General features: G+C 34.9%; 1 protein-coding gene across 2 annotated transcripts in view; it reads right to left on the bottom strand.

The window, feature by feature from the left end:
* The window catches only part of DPYD (dihydropyrimidine dehydrogenase), a 798,492-nt gene that overhangs the window by 438,076 nt on the left and 338,029 nt on the right, over nt 1–22,387 (bottom strand). For both annotated transcript variants that reach the window (XM_025872261.2, XM_073896265.1), the window contains exons 9-10: nt 5,457–5,564; nt 3,118–3,287 (exon numbers count right to left, since the gene is read on the bottom strand). In XM_025872261.2, the coding sequence (XP_025728046.1) occupies nt 3,118–3,287; nt 5,457–5,564 (278 nt within the window). The remainder of the gene's footprint in view (nt 1–3,117; nt 3,288–5,456; nt 5,565–22,387) is intronic.

The following is a 22,387-nucleotide window of genomic DNA, read 5'->3' as shown; positions in this document are numbered from 1 at the left end:
TTTCCTAGAATATATTCTCTCAAAATCCTGTCTTGACATTGAACTTCCTCTTGACTTTCCAATTTCGTAAGTGTTAGCACTGTCGTGTCATGGGCCCTCTTTTGATGTGCCAAAACCAAGTAATGGACATGAGGCATTAGTACTAGAACGTCTGGAAATTCTGGAAGCCCCAAATCCTAAGAAAGCACAGGGATTGGCCAATAACTCAGCCCTAAAATCTATGCATATTCTGATAATGTATTACATATTATTCTTTCTCTCATGCTGAGGAATTTTGCCTAAAATTACCAAATGAACCTTCAAAAGTCTATTACTGTAACACTGATCTAACCTGGAAAGTATTGTTTTTTTGTTTTTTTTTAAAGATTTTATTTATTTATTTGAGAGAGAGAGAGAGACAGAGGGAGGGAGGGAGGGGCAAGGGGAGAGGGGAAGAGGGAAAGAGAGAATCTCAAGAAGACTCCCCACTGAGCGCAGAGCCCCATGCAGGGGCTCTCACAACCCTGAGATCCTGACCTGAGCCGAAATCAAAAGTCTGACCCCTAACTGATTGAGCCACTCAGGTGCCCCAAAAGTATTAGTTCTCTTAATGCCAGAAGCTCTGATGCCAATTCCCTCCAGAAAACATTCATTTCACAATTCTTTGCTGAACACTTTATATGTGGCACCACTGTGCTAGACAGGGGGAAGAAACAAAGGAACCAAGAGAGCTGACCATGGCCCCTGTTCTTATGGAGCTTAGTCAAGTAGTTTTAAGATCATATAAAAAAATTTGGTTTCTTGTAAGCCAATAATAAACATCCAAATATTTGTTTCATGGTTTTAATTAGGCCCTAGATCCACTTGAATTCTACAAGCTGTACTGCAGATGGGTGACCTGTTGTTCCACAGACCCACTGTTTTTCAACAGTTTGGAAACCATGGCTCAGCCCAGTGAACTCTGGCCTTAGGACCTGCTGATCCTTTCCATCCTGTAAGCCAGTCCCATTGATTAATAGCCTACTCTTTCAATTAGCCTCTGACAGCCTCCCCGCTTCTGACCCAAAACTCTTTAGTTAACTTTCAACCAAGCAATCCTTTTAAAATTTAACTCAGATCTTGGTGCTTCTCTGCTCAAAACAGTCCAGTGGTTTCCTCTCTCACACAAAAAAACTAAAGGCCTTATGAATGCGTACAAGACCTCACCCAGTGTGCCACAAACTGTCCTTTCTTACACTGTTCCAGTCACACTGACTTATGTTTTTTATATTCCTAGAAGTTTAACAGCCTTCTTCAATTGCCTTGCCTGGAATGTTTGGCCCCCAGATGTCTACATTCTCTCACTGTCTTCATTTCTCTGCCCCAAAGTCACCTTATTAGAGAGGCCTTCCTGGGCTATCTCAATTACAATGGCAAATCCTGCCACTTCTTCTACCATCCCCTCACCCCAAATACATATGCCTTATACTCCTATATTCATTAACTTTTCTCCATAGCACTAATCACCTTTCAATATACTATTTATGTGATAGTTAATTTGTTTGATCATCAAGGGTCTTCCCTCAGTAGGGAAGCTGTATTAAAATTGTATTAAAATTGCTAAGACAATGCCTGGTACACAATGGATGCTCAATATATATAGGTTGATTAAATCAATAAATCAATAAGTAAGTAACGAATATCTACTTCTACCCTCTCAAGTAATTACCTGGTCTCATTCTTTGTGTGTGTTCTACTGAGGGCAGAAGAAATAGTCATCACTCATTTCTAGTTACTATTGTTAATGGAAGATGACTACGAGATTAAGTATAAAGTAACTTGCCATTTCCATCTGGGGTCATCGTCCCTTCCAACTCTCAAGGTGTAGCTTTTATAATGAAAACTTCTTTGATATTGGAATCAGAAGAACAAGATTTAAAATATTTAGTTCAAAACATACGTGTCAACTATTTATTCTTTGCTGAGGCCCTGTGCTAGGCATGGAGATATACAGACAAATAAAAATTAGCTTCTGTCCTCTTTTATCTTAGGCAAGCCATTTAATTCCAGGATGGATGTCTTCTTTTTATTTGTAACATAACGAAATCTCAATAATTGATGTTATAGATCGCACTCCAGAAAAAAAACTCCCAAAATGATATGACCATGTCCACCCTGGATTTTGGAAAAAAGTCTGAATGGGTATAATAGATAAAAGAAAGCCCAGAGAATAAAGTTGACATCTGAAACCCAGCCATGAACTGGTGGTGGAGATTAATCTGTAATGTGGTTAATCTACATGTGACAAATTACCAATTGACTACAGGTATAATTTTACCTGGTATAGACACTCTAAATATATTAAGGCATTCTAAAGCAAATCAAATTCGTAATATTGATTTGGATAAAATGTAAATTTATCTTTCTATAAATATATTTTGTTCTTGTTCTCAGAACTAATATCCTTTATAAGGCATTATCTTCTTCTAATAGCATTAAAATTTGAGAAGTCCATGGTATGTGTACCCAGCCGACGCCTCACCCAAGATTAGTCACCAGTCACTTGTAAGAATGAAATCATTTTAAATCTGTCACTTTTAGTAAGTTAACTTATTACTAATTCTAAATAATGCTTACATGAGAACTCTTTAAAAAAATAATAAATGGCAATCTCTTTGTTCTATTGGTTTCACAGCAGAATGAATTGACTTTAAGTATGACCAAGGCATATGACTTTGAATGCAGCTTGTAAACTTGGCTTATAGAGAATTCCAAATGTCTCTAATTACCACATTCTCCTAATATCCTACATTTTGTGATGAATACCTATTGTTCATGAAATGAAGACTTAGCACATTCCACTGTTACTAGTTAAATACATTTCAAAGATGACTAACACTAAGAATAAGAAGCATTTAGTATTGACAAACATATCTCATTTTATCCAACTAAAGTATTATAAAATAACTTTCTTTTACTTTGAATGTCTGAATTAGAAAAAAACAAAAAAACAAAAAAACGGGTAGCCCAGAAATTTTTAAATTTGCATTTCACAACTTCAAGAACATTCTAACGATTTAACTAGGAGGCTGCACATTAACAGTTTCATCTAAAATCTGTTGCATTACAGCTCCATATTTTCTGATGGTTCCATTTTACCTCCTCGGGGACAGCTCTTATATTAACAAAGCCTTTTCTGAAGACGATGAACACGCGGCGTGCTCCACAACATAAAGCGGATGTTGCACAGTCGAAAGCAGTGTCTCCAGCTCCGAGTACAATCACGACTCCCCGTATCGATGGCAATGGAGAGTGACAGGCGCACATTCCTGAATGATGAAAGGAAAACCCCATTTTCAAGTAGAGAAACCATTTCTGCATGACAGCTCAAAAGATACTTGTACTCAAAGCAGTGTAAAATTGCATCTTGCAGTTTTCGAGGATGGAGTGTCACTATCAAATTATTCTGCTTCATTGAAAGACAGTTTTATTCCCATTTTAAAAATATGCTCATATATGTAATTTCATAGTCACTACCTTTAGCTTCTTTTTTCTTCTAGAAGGATCACTACAACACATTTTGAAGAGTTTAGGTCATAACAAACTGGAATCAATCAATTAAAACACGCTTTGTCAAAGTCATGATATGTATTTTTAACTTGGTGTCATTAAATTTCTGTTTGTTAGAAAGAAAAAAAGTGATCTTTATCATCTGGGTTAACATAATGGACAGCATTTCATGAAAATACTTTATTTAGATATTATTTTATAGGATTTCTAACATATAGCCCTGTTATATATTTGGGAAACACTGAAAATTTATGTGCCAAATAAGTGCTTTCTATGTAACAAAAGAATTTTTAACAACTATTTTCTTGAAATAGTAAAAATGAACTTTCTCCCCTTTACAGTTTTTCCCTGGTTTTGTTTGTAAAATAGAGCTATAAAAGAAATACGACTCTTTTTTGGTTATTGTTTAAGATTGTTTATTTATTTGACAGAGAGAGAGCACAAGTAGACAGAGCGGCAGCCAGAGGGAGAGGGAGAAGCAGACTCCCTGTCAAGCAGGGAGCCTGATGCGGGACTCGATCCCAGGACCCCAGGATCATGACCTGAGCCGGAGGCAGATGCTTAACAACTGAGCCACCCAGGTGCCCCAAGAAATATGACTTTCTAAGTGTCCATTTCTCAAGGACATATATATGAAGACTTGATGTCCATATGAAGGTTCTTGTAAAAAAGTAAGATGCAGGTTTCTCTATGTGTTAGGTATCCCTGTGTTATCAGATTCAGTAAAACTGTTGATAAGATAAATTACTATAAATCAAATGGCACCACGGGCAGCATAGGCCTATAATCTCAATAAGTGTAATCATCCTGCTTGGAAGAGTGCATTTGGGATTATATAATTGGCCCTCTGTAATTCTCAAAAATACATCATATGTACTATGATCTTCCTTAGAAAGGGTTGCAGGTACAGAAGCAGCCCCTTCTCCTGGGAGGAGGAAGGTGGAGATGGTATACATGTTTAGCTGTAAACTTCTGCAGAATGACCTAATTGAGAATAAAGAAATTTGCTTATCTTTTTAAATTGTAGGATAAAATGTAAGCTTTTATCTTTTCACCTGCAATTACATGTTAGAATAGCTGACATTTAAGACTTTAAAATATATATGTTTAAAGGATTTAGATGATCTGGGTTTAGAGTCTATCTTATAGTCTTTATTACTAAGACTGACTCTCATACAACCAAAGCATAGGACTGGTTTAGCTTCTGGTTGCTCCTCTTGGGCTGCCTGAAGTGATATTACACAGAGACTACATACTAGTGTGTCTATCAAAGTGCTTTCCTTTACTTCGTAAATTTGCTGTTCAGCAAGAAACTGGCTCTTTCTGCCTGCTTAGACACAAATGATGTAAGATATGTGAAAATTTGTCCTACTTTAAAATTAAAAAAATACATATATAATGTAAAATAGTTCCTAAACTGAAGTTCCTGCTATTTTTTTTAAGAACATCTTCCAATCAGGGCACCTGGGTGGCTCAGTTGGTTAAGTGTCTGCCTTCAGCTCAGGTCATGATCTTAGGGTCCTGGGACACGGCCCCACATTGGGTTCCCTGCTCAGTGGGGAGCCTGCTTCTCCCTCTCCTTCTGCTGCTGCCCCTGCTTGTGCTCTCTCTCTGTCAAATAAATAAATTAAATCTCAAAAAAAAAATCTTCAATGTTGTTTAGACTCTTACTCTGAAGCAATTTTACATGATGCAGTGTAGACCTCTACATGACAGAGTGGAAAACTCCTTATGATGATGTTTGATTGGAAGAATGAACAAATGGATGATCCTGGAAAATGATTACATCATACTTATTTTTAAATTTATGTTTGGTGTAGCAAAAGTGATTTGAGATTTGAACAGTGTACTCCTGAGACTGGATTTAATATAAATTTATAATACATAAACAACATAGGTAACGTTAGGAATACAAAACAATATTATACCTGCTTTACTGCTTTTGGCTACAAGTGGCAAAAAGTCTTTGGATGTGTAAAATCCATGGTTCTGCGTCAGGTCTTTGAAGATCTGGTTTTTATTAGGGTCTGGCAAACCTAAGTAATAAAAATGTATAAAATCTCGTTAGCAGAAGAGATTTTTCCAACTGTATATTTTTAAAAAGTAGAAAGCTGAGATCATTAAAAACAATGTGGTTCTGAGAGGAAAAAAATCTATAAGCAAATCAACATAAAAATGTATATAACACATTGTTACAGACCTTAGTGTATACCTTTACTATATAACTAAGCACACATAATAAATCATACATCCAAGTACACACATACAGAAACATGGATACATACGTATACACATGTACATATAGTGTTTAAGGGAAAATCAGGTTATATTATTTCCTCATGTCATAAAAATAAGTTTCTAATGTATTAGAGTGCTAAATATAAAAAAAATCACAAAACTAAAACACAATATGGATACATATGTATCTAGTTCCTGAATATGACAGATCATTCTAAAAAAAAATAAACAAAAAAACTTGAAAGAAAAAGATGTATTCTACTATAAAAAATCAGCTACTTGTTTAACCAGACTAATATTTTATTTTATTTTTTTTTAAAGATTTTGTTTATTTGAGAGAGAGAGAAAGAGAGAGAGAGCACATGAGAGGGGGGAGGGTCAGAGGGAGAAGCAGATGCCCTGCTGAGCAGGGAACCCGATGTGGGACTCGATCCCAGGACTCCAGGATCATGACCTGAGCTGAAGGCAGCCGCCCAACCAACTGAGCCACCCAGGCGCCCCAGACTAATATTTTAACAAATTAAAGAATGGATAACAAAATTGGAATAATGAAAAATATAAATAGCTTTTAAGCACCAAAATTTTAAATACATTAGTAATTTAGGAACTGTAATTTAAAACAATGAAATATGATTTCCTGTCTATTAAGAAGTAAAGGCTTTAAGAAAATTAGACTATATGGCCAGGGTGAAATGGGACTTATCTTACTCTTTTGATGCAAATACACATTGGTGCTCAATTTCTAGAAAGTAGTTTTGAATCTATACTAAGGAAACACTAAGATACGCAAATAAAGTTTTAATGAGCAAAAATGGTCAATGCAAAGAGAGAGAGAGAATGAAGGAAAACCAAAATGCCAATAAAATGAATAAATGAGATTTACTTTAAAAAAGACAAAAAAGTAACAGAACACAAAGCAGCCATTAAAACGAACATTTGAAAAATATGGTATTGGACTGTAGTCAAAATACAGTGTTAAATGAACTAGCAGGATACAAAACTCTGTATAGTATGATTCAAGTTTCATAAAATCTGAATGGTGATCATTCTGGTTGTGGAACTGTGGCTAAGTATTTTTTTCATTATTTCTTTATTTTCCAAAATTTCTACAACATGCATGCATCAACCATATAATTAGGAATAATTGCCAAAATTTTGAAAAGAAAATGAATAGCAGTCTAATTTTTTTTCAAAGTATAAACAAAGCAAATCTGACAGCAATCACCCTACCACAGAAAAGTGTAGAATTAATTCATCTCAGTTCCATAAACACAGGGGAAATTTTATAGTTTAACTTTATTTACTTCCCCAAACTCTGGGTTATTCTAGAGGTAGAATTTCATTTTATTGTTAAATGAAGAGCAATGGGTACTGTTGGTGGACACCTAGAGTAATAAGAATGGCCCAAGAATGACTTTCTCATATGTGATAAGGTAGTTACCATATCTGATCTGAAAGCTGAAGGTGCTTGTGGATAGAGTGAGTGTGTAACCAGCAATAGGCCACTTTATTCCTTCAAATTAAATCATTTTTCTTCCTTGTCCAGCATTCCTTCCTCCCAAAGATTTGCCCTTTGCTCATAGATTACTAGTTTAAGATCATTTATCATTAAAATTATTTTATTTATCTAGGAAGTTTAGGCAAGTCATTTGGTTTACCTTTGCTTTGGTGGGTTTTTTTTTAAGTTTTTATTTAAATTCCAGTTAGTTAACATACAGTGCTTTGGCTTCTTTATAAATGAAATGAGATAAGACTGCTTCCTCATTTTCTGACATAAAGGATTACTCCTTGGGTATATTTATAACACGGAAACTATTACATAAATGTGTGGTTATTTATATAATTCTTTTAGAAAGACTAGGATAGGGAATGGTTATGGTTACATAAAAATAGCTGAATATGTACTTGAATACTAATAATAAAACAATTTTTCTTGAAAGCTTTAAAAGATGACTATAGTTTTAGCTACACCTGATTAGTCTAACCAACATATATATGCTACATATCGAAATTTACATAAGGACCTGTCTCCCCTCTTACACATACTACTAAATTATAGAGATAGCATTATGTTCTATAGCACTTCATTTTCCTGTAAAACACACACACACACACACACCCAAGAAAAACAATATGAAGTGCTGTGCAATTTCAAGGAGATATGATAAACAAAAATCTCTAAAGCAGATCAAAAACAAAGCACAGAAAATGTACGTGGCAGATAAAAGTTCTGAATTTACTGTCAATAAGGTCTAAAATCCTCCCTTTACTAACTCCTAATCTGAGCTTTTTTCACTACTTGCCATGGTTAAGACAGAGAGGGAAATTTACATCTGTGATTATTTTCTATAGACCCATTGCTAAAATAACTTTTGTAAAGAAATGCAAGGCATTCTTATTGAATACACCACCGGATCCATGGAGAAGACTTTTCCTATCCTGTAAGGATTATTTCACAAGAAAAAGGCTTTGGTAAAATTTAAATTCATTTTTTCACTTGGATCAAGAGACTGACAAGGACAACTGAATTTCCTGTGCTTTTACCCCATTCTGCATTTATCACTCTAATGAATTTAACATTTACTGGATCAGATTCTTTCTGTGAATGTTCAGGAGGGCACCAGTTAGATGTTCTGACTTATGGATAATGGCTTAAGGAAAGAAAAAATGAGCCAGAAACTGGATAGGATCATTATGTTATTCCTGCAGCCTCTTTAGCCGCACCTTTTAAAGTCCCAAGGTCCATAGAGCTCTTCTCCCACACCTGGGTGACAGGTCATCCCTTATGACCTAGGGCAACACATCTGAAGCCCTCCTCACAGACTGGTAGTCTAGCCCAGCTGGCAAAAGTACCCTAAAGTCTGCTAACCATGATGCTGTGGGGTGATTAAGAGTAGGACCTTTATCATTAGCCACATTTTGGTGTAAGGTCTTCCTCTCCCATTTACCAGCTCTGTGATCTTGTGGGAGTGCCAGTGATTATATGTACTTAGCTAGACTATCAAATGATCTGATCAAGCACTAATCTACGTATTGCTATGAAGGCATTTTGTAAATATGGTTAACATCTACAATCAGTTGACTTTAAGTAAAGGAGGCAAACTTGATCATGTGGGTAGGCCTCATCCAGTTAGTGGCAAGGCCTTAAGAATAAACCTGAAGTTTCCCTGAGGAAGGAGAAATCCTACCTGTTGGCCCAGCCCATAGATTTTGAATTTGCCAGCTTCCACAATTACATAAGCCAACTTCTTGAAATAAATTCTCTAATAGGATATATCTATATCTATAGATCTCCTAATGATTCTGCTAGGGACAACAATTATGCATCTCTCATGGATGTGAGATTTAAAGGAATCTATCTATCATCTATCCACCCATCCGTCCATCCATCTATATTAAAACATAGAGAATGTTCACTAAACATTAGCTATTAATATTAAGATAGATTTATTTATTTTGTAGTTTATCAATTCTCCCAAATTTCACATCTTATGGCAAGGAAAGAATAAAGTTTAAAGTATTAAACCTTAGCAAATTTAAACAAAGTGCTACAAAAAAAGAAAAATGAAGTAATCGTAAGTGAAATATGAAAGATAATGAAACTTGCAAATACCCATCTATCAAAGGAAGATTTCCGTGAGAGTAGGTGGCATATTAATAAATAAGGTATGTGTCTCTATCAGAATGATTTCAAAATGACACTGAAATGACTTTTTAATTCACCTTTCAGTGGGAAGAAGGAGGTTTATGAATAAAGAAGAATTGACAAAGATTTGACAAACAAAACAGCTCAGCTTAGTAGATGTTCAGTGTTCTCTGTCTCTGAAGGCCAGAAAGTTTCTTTGTTCCCCTAGAGTAGTTACTGAAGTTTTTGGTGTTTCAGCATATATTTATACAAAGGAACATGACCTTAAGAACTATTGCAAAATGATAATTTTCAGCTTCTCCTAAAATAAATTTAAAAAATTCTGCTTATATTATAGAAAGTCTAATTTACCATATGTTGATTATTTAGATTACAGATTTAGATTTAGTTACTGTTCTAGATGCCTGGCATATAGGTGGTTTTTATATATTAATTCATTTAATTCTCAAAACAATCCTTTAAGACAACAAACATTATTTTCTGCATTTTAGATATGAAGAAACTGAGACACATATAGTTTAAATAACTTTGCCAATGGTCAGAGAACAAGTAAGTAGCAGTATCAATTTCTAACCTGGACATTCTGGTTATAGAGTCTATGCATTAACTTCAACATGCTGCCTTTTTCATATAAAATGTTATAATGTGATGTTACTTAACAAGTGATATCTAAATCATTTAACAGATACGCATTAAATGCTTCACTGTGAGGCTACAGATGTGCACACAACACAGAATGTGTTTGTGGCCAGGTTCCAATCTAGTGGTAGAGAAAAGACAGGCTGCTTCTCTAGGCTGTATCTTTGTTTTGTGATTATTTTCTCTAGCAAAATTCCTTTTTGAATTGTTTTCCTTCTTAAGTGTATTCCTCTTGGGTATCTGCTGGTTATTTTTCAATATGTGATATTCTTTGAAATATGTATCTCTGCTTTGTTTCCAAAGCACCTCTCTCTGGAACAACTACAGAATAAATAACAGCAGTGTATATAATAAATTTTTGTGCTCATATTAAGTTCTGCACAATTTCAATTAACATTAATAGGATATTAGATATTCTGTTTCGTGTTATCGTCTAGTAAGTAAGAGAAGAGAAATAAGCTTTTAAGGCTGAGTCTTCACAGGTATGGTACGACATGTTTAAGAATTCCCCAGAGTTTATAATGTCTGCCTGTGTTACTTCACTGGCTCACTTATTTGGTGTTAATTGAATGGAGCAAGCATTCCTGTCATGCCTCTCATTCTTGATGGCATCCATTTTCATGGGAAAAACAGTGATCAGATACACCTACCACTAGAGACAGCCTCACAAATCCCACAGACATAGAAGCCCGAACACTGAGAGACTGCCCCAAGTTCCTGGCAAAGGACTGTGGCTTACAGGAACGGGCTTACAGATATGGGTAGAGGGCATACCAAACTCTCTAGGGTATATCAGTTCTTGTTATTCTACACCAGTGCTTTGTCGGTAAGAAGATGTTAGTAGACAAATAAAATCCCACTGATTAGGTCACTATTCACAAGTGGCTGAAAACAGCAAAATGTGTCTGATGGCAAATGTCCTAAGTTTTTCACTTCTCCAAGTTTTTCACTTCACTATCTGAGATTTCACTTTCTTCTCACAGAAGGAAGCATGTTGTGTGCTCACAGTCCTCATTTCCTAAGCCTTCTTTGGGGAATAGTGCTGCATGAGGAAGAACATTAAAATGTGCAGACCACACATGGATTCATTAAACAAACTCTCACTGAGGGACACCAAGCTATCTACCACAGCCATTCATCCATGTCTTTGTAAAAGAAATGTGTCTGTGTAAACATTGCTTTTCTTTATTTTTGTTTATTAAACCTTTTTAAAAAAATCTTAGTGCCAATTGACTTATTTCTATCATTACTGGTAAACAGAGTACGTGAACAAGAGCAAAACCTCTAAAGTCAGCCTTCCTGCATTAAAATTCTAGTTTTAGCACTTACTAGCTATTATGACCTTGGGCCAGTAAATTACTCTTTCTGGGCAGCAGCAGTCTCATCACAGTACTGTTAGGAGAATAAAATGAATACAAATGTGAAGCTCTTTGCATGGATGTGAAATGGTTCCTTTTATTTGCAATCTCTCCCTACAAAAAGCTTTTGTTTGATATAATAAAATGATACATTTGGATAGACATAAATTAAATGTTCACCTAATCCATGATTTGCACAATTAATGTTATTACACATTTAAGTGATCAGTGTTGGGCAGATTGGTATCAGAGTCCATAAAACTTAGCAACCTTGGCTAGAATAAAAGACTGTGGCCAAACCAGGGTATTCTGACCTCATTCATTGTACAGACTACAATGGACTCAAACCACACGTGCTTCAGGGCCAGGAAAGTAGCAAGATTAAGACCCTCTCATGTTTAATTTGGCATTCAAATGGGAGCAGTTAGAGTAACATCAGGCTTCCAAGAGCACTGACCTAGGAGTTGGAAGAATTGGGTTCTAGTTTCATTATTTCCCCTTTCTAGCTATACTTGTATAAAATTACTTAATACGATGGCTCTCAAATTCCTTGATTTTAGAATGAAAATGACCTTGCCTGATGCATAGAGTTGCTCTGAAAATTAGGTAGAAAAGTGCACATAAAAGCACTCCAGTAAATCTAAACCACCACGGAAATATAAGTCATTCTTACTGTCTTGGGTAAAGTATAAAAACCATGGAAAATAAAGACTCACATGATAAAAAGATTCATAGTAAATACTTCCAAAAACAGAAGCTATTGCAATTAATCATAAAAAGACACTTAAATGGTTATATATAAGACGTGAATATAGGAATAAAATAATAAATACATGTATTTATGGATATACATACGTATCTGGATGTGTTTCTATCCTCATTAGAAAAGGTAAACTAGTCTTATATCAAGCCCAAACTGTTGGGATTACAACATGGAAGTAAAACACTCCTTTCAAGGACCTAAGCATTCCAGAATACCACAATGGATTATAAAGTTTTTCATCTGCACTTAAAGATCACTTATATGATTCGAAGGGTTTATATCTTATTTCCAAGGGACAATAGTGCCATATGGGTTATCATTGTAGGATCTATATATTGACTAGAAAGAGAACAGATCAATGATGGCCTATTGTGCTTCTTTTCTCAATAGAACTCTCCATCTTTTCCCCAACACCCCACTGTAAATACATTTAGTTCAGACTGAATTCAGAAAGAATGGAGTGATTCAATATAACACATATGAATGAAATCAGATCACCATGCATCACAATAGTGTTCATTTCATTGATTTTTCAAATCCCCATTAAACATCTGTTTCGTGTAACTGCTGTCTAGTTTCTCTCTCAATGCGACCACATGCCTTAATCATGTGTATCACACGATCAGTTAGAGCATAACAAGATGAAGACTGAAAAAAATGTTATGAATGAAGTCACCATTTCAAATCATATTTTTTCCCATTACATATGGTATTTTTCTACATGGACACATGTAACAGATAATGAAATCCAGAAGCAGGAGAAGGACTGAGGACTCATACAATTTTGAAAATCTGCTAGATGCTGAAGTACAGTCTTCTTTTGTATTGATTTATAAAACAGTAAATTTTAAAAAGCATTAGAGAAGAGAATGAAATAACCAAAGATGATGCTTCCTACAATGTTGTTATAGATGTACTTCAGTTCATTTTTATGACTTCATGTAGAAGATATACAGAGGTTCTATCACACCAATGAGATCAATTCAAATAACTTCATATTAGAACTGAATACTAGGCTCCAACTCAGAGTAGTATTTATGGGTGAAGAACAATATAAATATATTAAGAAAGCAATGTATTCACAAGTGCAATACATATGAAATAAACTGATTCTAAGTAGTTAAAATCTTTCTAGAGAACTTTTTTAAACTGTCATAAAATATCCAGCAATTTCATATAACAAAATGCGATTATGTTTCACTGTGCATTTTGGTCTCATATTTTTTGTTCCCTTTATACATTTGGAATAAAATAGAGAAGAGAGGTTATTTTAATTGATAAAATAATGCCCAAGAATTCACAAATGGACAAAACAACCTCGAATATATTTTACTTTCCTGACAAATAATTCGTATACTCAGGATCCATCTTATCCATTGTTCTTTTTATATAAAGGGACATATGAAACAACCAAACCAACAAAATACTAGACCAAAAAAAAAAAAAATGAATATTTTTCTTTATACTTTTGTGACATACCAATATTCTTATAATTAGCAGAAGTTATTTTAGTAACTAAAATTTAATTTTAACATAAACAAGATCTCGTTAAAAGCTCTCTTCTAGAAAAGATATATTAATGTAATTTCCTATTTCTGTCACCAAATTCCACCTATCGCTTTGATTTTTGGTATTCTTTGTTATATATATAAACTGTGCTTTATTTCTTGGGCTTCTTTCTCTTTATTTCCTTCCCTTCTCTTTTCTCTGTTTCTCACTCTCATTGGCTTTTGCTATAAAACAATTTCCTTAAATTTTAATCTTCACATCACGAAGTAAGGGTAAGCAAATAAAAAAAAAAAAACCTCAAAAATATGCCTCAGGCAAAGGTTTTTTCTTAATGATTGGAACTCTTAGATGTGTTAGGAAATTACTATTTAGGACTATGTAAGTATACTATATTCAAAGTAAAGAAATCATTAATAATAAAATACTAAAAAGGAACAGTTATATTATAAAATAAATCTACCAGGCTTACAAAGAAAACAAATTTGCAACAGCCACCTGCTGTGGAGATGAGGCAGTAATCTCAACAGCAGGAAATAAAAGGGAATAGAGGAGAAAAATACAAAAGCACAGACATTAAAAAAGTAATTAAAACACTTATCTCCATCGACATACATAACGAAAAAAACCCTCCACCAACCACCTAAAAACATACTCTATTGAACTGCACAGCAGGAAATAGCATTAAAGCTGCCACCATAAACACACATTCTGGAGAAGGGAGAAGACCCCTTTAAAAATGTAATCTCGAAAGTATTACTAATGTGTTAATCACCAGTAAAGGTGCCACACATTCACTGTATTGTATTAGTTACTTTCTCAAAGGTATTTATAAAATTTCTACTTCTACATTTTTTATTCAAATAAATTCTTAAATATGGGCACTGGTAGCCTCTTTATTTGTAATTGTTCTAGTGAATTTACAACTATATTGTGAGGCCAAGGTATTCTGTATCGAAAGCTTTAATAATTTTTAACATAACATGCACTTAGATGATGCAGTTAAACTGTTTCTTTTAAAGCCAAACAAATCTTTGCTATATTACCAGAATAAAATGAGGTGAAACATAATGCAAGAGGCAGGGTTATGGATTAAACCTGAAATGAAAGCTAAGAATCATTTTGAGTTACTCAAGTATGCTCTTGCCTTCAGAGCTCTGCAAATGAAACAATGCAAGCCTGAGGAAGCAAGTGGCAGGCTTTAAAATAAGGACCACACACTAAATGTGCTTGGTGACTCAGCCTCTGGAACTTGGTTTCTGGGTCTGTGTGATTTCCCCCAGGCAAGTCTGTGAAACAATGGAGGGCTGCTTGGGTCCCAATCAGAAGACCTGGAATGGACTCCTAATCCTGTAATTTATCAGTATTAGGTCTAAATTCATGCCCAAGTTGTTAAACCACAACTTTTCCATCTGTAAAATCAGAAGAGTTACAAAAATGTATTTTTTGTAGAACTGTTATGTGGACAAGTAAGCATAATATAGCTCTATGTTGTTGAAAAAACTTAATTTTACAAGTAGAAAATGCAATTCACAATCATACATATTGGTTATACTACTATATAATTTTTTTATCTTGCAATGATTCTCATACCTCAGAGTCATTTGACTTTAATTATGCATTTTCCTCTTATACCCAAGTAATACTTATTTTCTTACTCTGAATCACTACTGTAATTCTGTAAATTTTACAAGAAAATACTTATCTCAAAACACGTTTTTGAAGAAACGTGTATGATTTAAGTATAAATTACTTCCATCCTTAAACATAATTATACTATATTTAGTATTTCTAACATGTTGCTGAGTAAGAGTCTCAAAATTAGAATGCTTTTCTAAGAATTTGGGAAATTCCATGAAGTAATTACTCTCCAAAAGACTTGATGGATAGAAATGGTCAACCATTTCAGAAACATGTGGTTGACCTTGAACCTCAGTTTGTTCATCCACAAAATAGGGAGATAATCTAGAAATGGAGTTCTGAACATTGCCTGAATTTCTTAAGAAAACCAAGACAATCAAAAAAGTACATTTTTATATATGTGTTAGAGAGAAGGAAGAATTTTTCCTTTACCCGTCTAGTTCTTCTAGCTGGTCTATTCACTAAATTGACATAAAACAGATTAACAGGAGAAAAACAAACTCAATCACATACATACAGGAAACCTCCCCCCCACCGAAGAATATGAAACCCACAAGAAGTCAAGCAATTGAGGCTTACATGCCATCTTGAGCTAACTGTGAAGGGAATAGGGGTCTGAGACTTCAATGGAGAGAAAGACAATTTTATAGGAAGATGGGAAGAGCAAATGTTTGGTAAATAAATGTTTGCCATGCCCTATCACACAGAGACAATGGGACACAGAGGGGAATTTGACCTCCAAGTCCTGCAGGGTTTCCCCCAAGACCTTGTCAATATTCTTTGTAGTTATCTCTGGTGATATTTTTTTTTTTTTTGACTAGGTCCTCTCTTTTTTTTTTTTTTTTTTTAAAAGACCTCATTTATTTATTTGAGAGAGAGAATGAGAGATAGAGAGCACGGGAGGGAAGAGGGTCAGAGGGAGAAGCAGACTCCCTGCTTGGCAGGGGGCTCGATGTGGGACTCGAGCCCGGGACTCCAGGATCATGACCTGAGCCGAAGGCAGTTGCCTAACCAACTGAGCCACCCAGGTGCCCTAGGCCCTCTCTTTTATTTATTTTTATTTTTTAAAGATTTTATTTATTTGACAGAGAGAGACACAGCGAAAGAGGGAACGCAAGCAGGGGGAGTGGGAGAGGGAGAAGCAGGCTTCCTACAGAGCAGGAAGCCCGATGCGGGGCTCAATCCCAGGACCCTGGGATCATGACCTGAGCCGAAGGCAGACGCTTAACAACTGAGCCACCCAGGCACCCCTAGGCCCTCTAATTTCTTTTAGGTAGTTAAGTAGGAAGTAAAAGCTCTTCCTGAGTTTTTGGGGCCTTGACTGACTTCAGCTCAAAGTAATACACATCCTAAAGTGACACATTTTGGGGAGGCCCATTCTGAACCCCTTCAATATCATTTTACTATGTATGTGTGCAAAGGGTCTATACCTTTCATTACATGCTCTAAGTAACTCAAAAGTGGTTAAAGAATCACATTCACCAAGATTAAATCAATTACACTGTACTATTTATCCAAATTCCATTCCAAATGCTCAGAGTGTGGTTGTAAATGCCAAAATGCAATGTAATTATCCATACTTGACAATCACTATACACCATGAATGAATACCATTGTATACGAGAGTCTGTAAGTATGTTAGGCATGATGTAAGAGAGAGTAATGGTTTTGACATCAAAGATAACTATGTTCATATCATTACTCCTTTATGTATTAGCTATGTAACCTTGCATAATCACAGTTATTTTAAGTCTCAATTTCCCTATCTATAAAACCTACCTTATGAGGAGATTAATTGAGATAACATATCTCAATAATATGGTAATTGCTTAGCACAGGGACTGGCATACGGCAAATGCTAATAAATAAAATGGACTTTATGTATTTTAAACTTCAAAATCCTATTATTTTCATACTTGTACCTTCCTTGATATTTTTTCTTGATATTTAACATAATTTTAATATAGAACACCATTACAGCGACTGTAATAGCAACAAAACTACACATAACATTTGAAACTTAGTGCCAACTGAAATTTCTTAAATATCTGTAACTAATGATGTAAAATTTGGTAGGTTCAATGTATACTGGTTGAATATCTAGTTCTAAAATTTCTGTTACATAAAAAAGCCAAACAAACATACGGTCTCTTATGGTCAATTTTTAGATTTGGATACCAGCTGTGATTTTTAATTGTGATTGTGATCAGTTAGGAATAGAAATCTTTGATGTTTCATTTAAGTACTTATTCACTAATATTTATCGAATGCCTACTATGTGCTAGCTAACATATTAGGTGCAAGGGATACATAGATGAACAGTTTCCAATCTAACAGGAGAAGGACATGTAATCAGAAACTTAGAATAAAGCAAGATAAGCGCCATGATAGCCAAGTGCACAGGAGCACATATAAAGCACATTTCACCTGGACTGGAGATCAGGATGCTCAAGCTGAGTCTTGAAAGATGAACATTTCCAGTGGTTAAATAAAGGGGTGGGGTAATAATGAGTGGCATACACAAAAGTATACAGGGGTAAGACGTCCATCTGACTAGACTGGGGTCCAGGGGAGCTAGACAGGAGGGGACAGAGAATGGCAAAATTTAAAATCTGACAGGCAGACACCAGAACATGAAGGACCATGCAAGTCATACCAAGGAATTTGGATTTTACGTTGCAAAGATATTACAGGGAAATTATATAATCAGCTTTGGATATCAAGAAGGACAAATTGGTAGCAGTGTGTGGAACTGATTTATAGGCAGTGAGAATGATGGGAGTAAGGGGAGGGTGCATGTAAGGGGAGGGTGCATAAATCCAGATAAGAAAGGGACACTGCTTACACTCCTTAGCCTGGATTGCTAGTAACCTTCATTAGCATGGCAGTGCAGGGACGGTCCACAACTTACCCTCCCAGAGCAAGAATTTCACTCAAAGATAAGCAATTTAAATTATGGTGTTTATATTAGTACAGATAAAGAGATAATGAGGAATGAAATGCAAATTTTGAATGAAATTTTAATACTTCAAAGAAATTCTGTATATGGCGTTTGAAAATGTGATTATGGATTCCCTGGAGGTGTATTTTTACTCTCTTCTATTACAGTAACTTTAAGGGTAAAAGAGGACTCACACTGAAATACTGACAGTGGGGATACAGGAGAATAAAAAACATACCCCAGAGATATTTAGGAGTTAATTTCATAGAATTTGGTCCCTAGTAGTTGTAGGGAATAGAGGGAAAGGCAGGGGGGAAACTTAGGTCTTAATTTACTGTTTTGGTGGGAGTGGTGTGCTTGACTAATCCAGTACAGTGGAGGAGGCACAGGTCATAGGGGAACATCGTTGTTCCATTTGGATATATGTAATGGAATGTGGGACATCCAAGAGGGTTGTCCTCTAGGTAATAAACAGGTAAAAATTCATGCCTGGATCATTTCAAACAGATTAGAAAATTATGAGCAAAAAGACTGCACTAGAAGTCATGAATGCTTCGGAGCTAATCCTAGAGTGAGTGTATACAGTAAACAGAAAAGAAGGCTAAGAGTAAAGCCCTAGATAACACACCAACATATAAAGAAGGAAAGAGGGAGAAGAACCCAAATAGATTGAGGATAGAAGAGATACAGGAGAAAGTGGTATAATGGAAGCCAGGAGAAGAGAGGTAGGAGTTCAAACTTTCTTGTCTACAGAATACACACAATTTTTAAAAAAAGTATCTAGTATATAAAAATAAATACTACAAAGCACAAAGAAACAGGTGTTCAAAAGAATTTTTGAGTACTTTTTTAATTTTAGGACTCACCCTTGAATTTTAAGTATAATACAAGGTTACTGACCTACAATTAATTTTAGAAATAATATAAATAAAGGAGATTTATTGAGAGGGAATATAAAAGAGAACAAAAACAACAAAATACAAATATATATATTACAATGATAAGAATCAATTTAATTAAAATTAGGCAAATCAGAAGAGGCAAGAGGATAAACTCTATGCTGATACCCGCACTACAAAATAATCTAGTGGTAATGCAGACAAAGTATAGGAAGAAAGATTCTGCTAGAAGAGGAATATACCATATGTCTTCCTAGGAATCAGTATTAATGGAGAATATATTCGCAATAGAATGTTTTCAAGAAGAAAGAATTAGTCAATAATGACAACTCCACATTAATTAAGTTGTGAGTGGATAATACAAAATGGATATAACTTAGCTTATATAATAGTTGTTTGATTAAAACCAATTTTTAGAAGGGCTTCTCTGAAAACTGAAGCTTTGAATTAGGGAGGTGTTGTTCTGCCTCTTCCGGTTTAGAAATTCTGCAAAAGTGCATGTTCATGTGTGGTTCGCCCTGCAATAAATTTTCTGACCTCTGAAGCAAAACCACATACTCCGAGGCAGGTGAAATGCATGGCCAAGTAGGAATCCCTAGGTTTGCTCTCAATTCCCTCACCTACTATCTGTGTGATGTATAGCAAATCAGCCTACCGCTCTATGCCTTAGTTTTCTCTTCTGTAAAATTAAGCTTTTAGCACCACCTCCCTTGAGCTGTTTCAAGGGCTCTTGAATCATGAAGTATTATACAGCCATGAGAAATTTAATTAATAATAATTAAAATTATTCTCATTATAATTGGAGCCCATCATATAGGCAAATGATCTCTTTTCCTACTACTAGATAAAGAAACTTTAGTAACAGCAGATGGTGGATTAATCAGGGAGATCAAACTGAGACTCTGTGTTGCTCTTTGGAAATTATATTTAAATTCCCTATGAACTATACACTATATACAAATTCAAAAATTAAATTATACTCAAAAACACCTATACCACTCTAACCATAGTATATAGAGCATATATATTGACAGTTCAATAAAAATCTCACACTTTTAAAAATCAACAAAAAATTAGAGTGCCTGGGTGGCTCAGTTGGTTAAGCATCCGACTCTTGGTCTCAGCTTGGGTCTCAATCTCAGGGTCCTGAGTTTGAGCCCCAAACTGGGCTCCATGCTGGATGTGGAGCCTACTTAAAAAAAAAAAAAAAAAAAAGAATGAATTCTATCCCAAACACCTTTGGTTTAACGACAGTAGTCAATGCTTTGGTGTCTCACACACTCACACTAAATATATATATATATAATATATATACACACACCCCATATATATATATATATACACACACCATACATATATAAATATGATACATATGATATATATAGTATCATATATATTATATATTTCAGTTTCTCAACACATGATTTCTATTCCAATATATGGTTTTAGGGCCATTTCTTATAATTGTAATTTTTTTCATATTTTTTTAAAGTAATATTCTAATGCTAAGCTGTTTGAGTTCTGCTTCTTAGAGCATGGTGCATGTAAAGCCAGTATCAGTAATTTAATCTAGCCCATTAAGTTTTACATTGTAGCCCGAATGGACTCTTTTCTAACCCTAACTTGCTATCTTGCCAACGTGTTCTATAGATGATAAAGAAAAAGAGAGAAAATTATATTTCAGAAGATCTTTCTACCACCAACTGTCTTAAGGGCAGGCTCAGTAATAATATTTTATGAGTTTACACTTGGAGAGTGTTTTATTACTTAAAACTATTTCATGTATATTTGAGCCTCATGACAACTCTCTCAGCTAGACACCTTTATGACCATTTAAAGGTGAGCAAACTGAGGTTGAGGCAGTAAAATAAGCTTTCTAAAATCTCATAGCTAGTAAGTACTTAAACCACATTTAATCTAATAGAAATTCTTAAATACAGTGTTTCCTTCACACCATTACATAAAATACATATTCAGGATAGCATATAATCTTCATTATTAGAGAAAAGTAAGAGAAGCTTGAACCTAGTCTTTGAAAATTTAGCATACAATGATCTGTGGCACCTTTAATTTTCTGAATGTTAATACAGTAGTTTTATTCACCAGAAAGAAAAAAAAATGCTTTAAAGATTAGTAGGTAATTATTCACATATCATCCCACCTACACTACAGTTTCAAATGATTTTAGGTAAACTATGCCTACTTAAATTTAAATGATGTCTTGTAAAAGGATCTTCTAAGCACTATTCATTTGTTTAAAGCACAGATCTACAATGACAAACCTATCATCAATTCATTTTGGTGAAAGGGTAATAATTAAAGCGTTATTTTCCTTCCTTCATTGCAAGTCACTTGACCTATGTTAAATCAACTATCAAATTTTCATTCATTATTTCTACATGAAGGACTTTGCCAGCTCAAAAAGTATAAATCTTCATTTGTCAGATTTAAATTATACCTGTCCCAGTTGGTATCAGGGCTCATAGCTCTTATCCCTTATAAACAGCAAAATATTGTCAAGTCACACAACCTCCCCACAGCCTTGGATGACCCCGGAAATCAATAATATTTGTAACTTGTAAGAGCACGGTTAAGGAGAACAGAAGGCAAGCGCTGTCCTCGTTAACCACATTGAGCTGTGATAGTACAGCTGACTCCCTTGGGTGGCTGTGATCAATTTTCATCTCCTGACCAAGAATAAAAGAATGCAGACTCCTGATTCTGGATTCATCTTGAAAGGAGATTATAGATTTGTATGTCTGCAGTGGGAATGAAAGATTTAATTCAACTGGCATTCCAGGAAAGAACATCTAAACTATCATTCCTCTTCATTACCCTCACTGCTTTCAGGGTCCTCTATTGACAGAAGGAAATACTGAAAAATGTGTACACAATGGGTTAAAAAGCAAAGCTATCTAGGTGGGCATACAATCAAATGACTACAAGAGAGAGACTCCATGGTGGTTTGTTTTATTGCTACATGATTTAAGGTGACGTTACCTTTTCCATCTCAAATTTCTTTATAAAGATTATAATTTTGTGCCTAGCATCTTCATGTGAAAACCTTTATTTTTAAGCAATTAAAAGAATGCATTGCTTATTAAAATCATGATTAGTTCTTTCCAAACCATATATCCAGGTGCACTGGCACATTTGGGGGGGGGGTTAAAAATGCAAAGTGACTTTGATGTGAGAAAGAGAAGACACACCAGTTTAAGCATTAGTTTT

The sequence above is a fragment of the Callorhinus ursinus genome, unplaced genomic scaffold, assembly GCF_003265705.2.
Source record: "Callorhinus ursinus isolate GAN/ISIS: 27379988/994484 unplaced genomic scaffold, GSC_fseal_2.0 scaffold9, whole genome shotgun sequence".
NCBI classification, from domain to species: Eukaryota; Metazoa; Chordata; class Mammalia; order Carnivora; family Otariidae; genus Callorhinus; species Callorhinus ursinus.
This window is presented reverse-complemented; position numbering and strand designations above follow the sequence as displayed.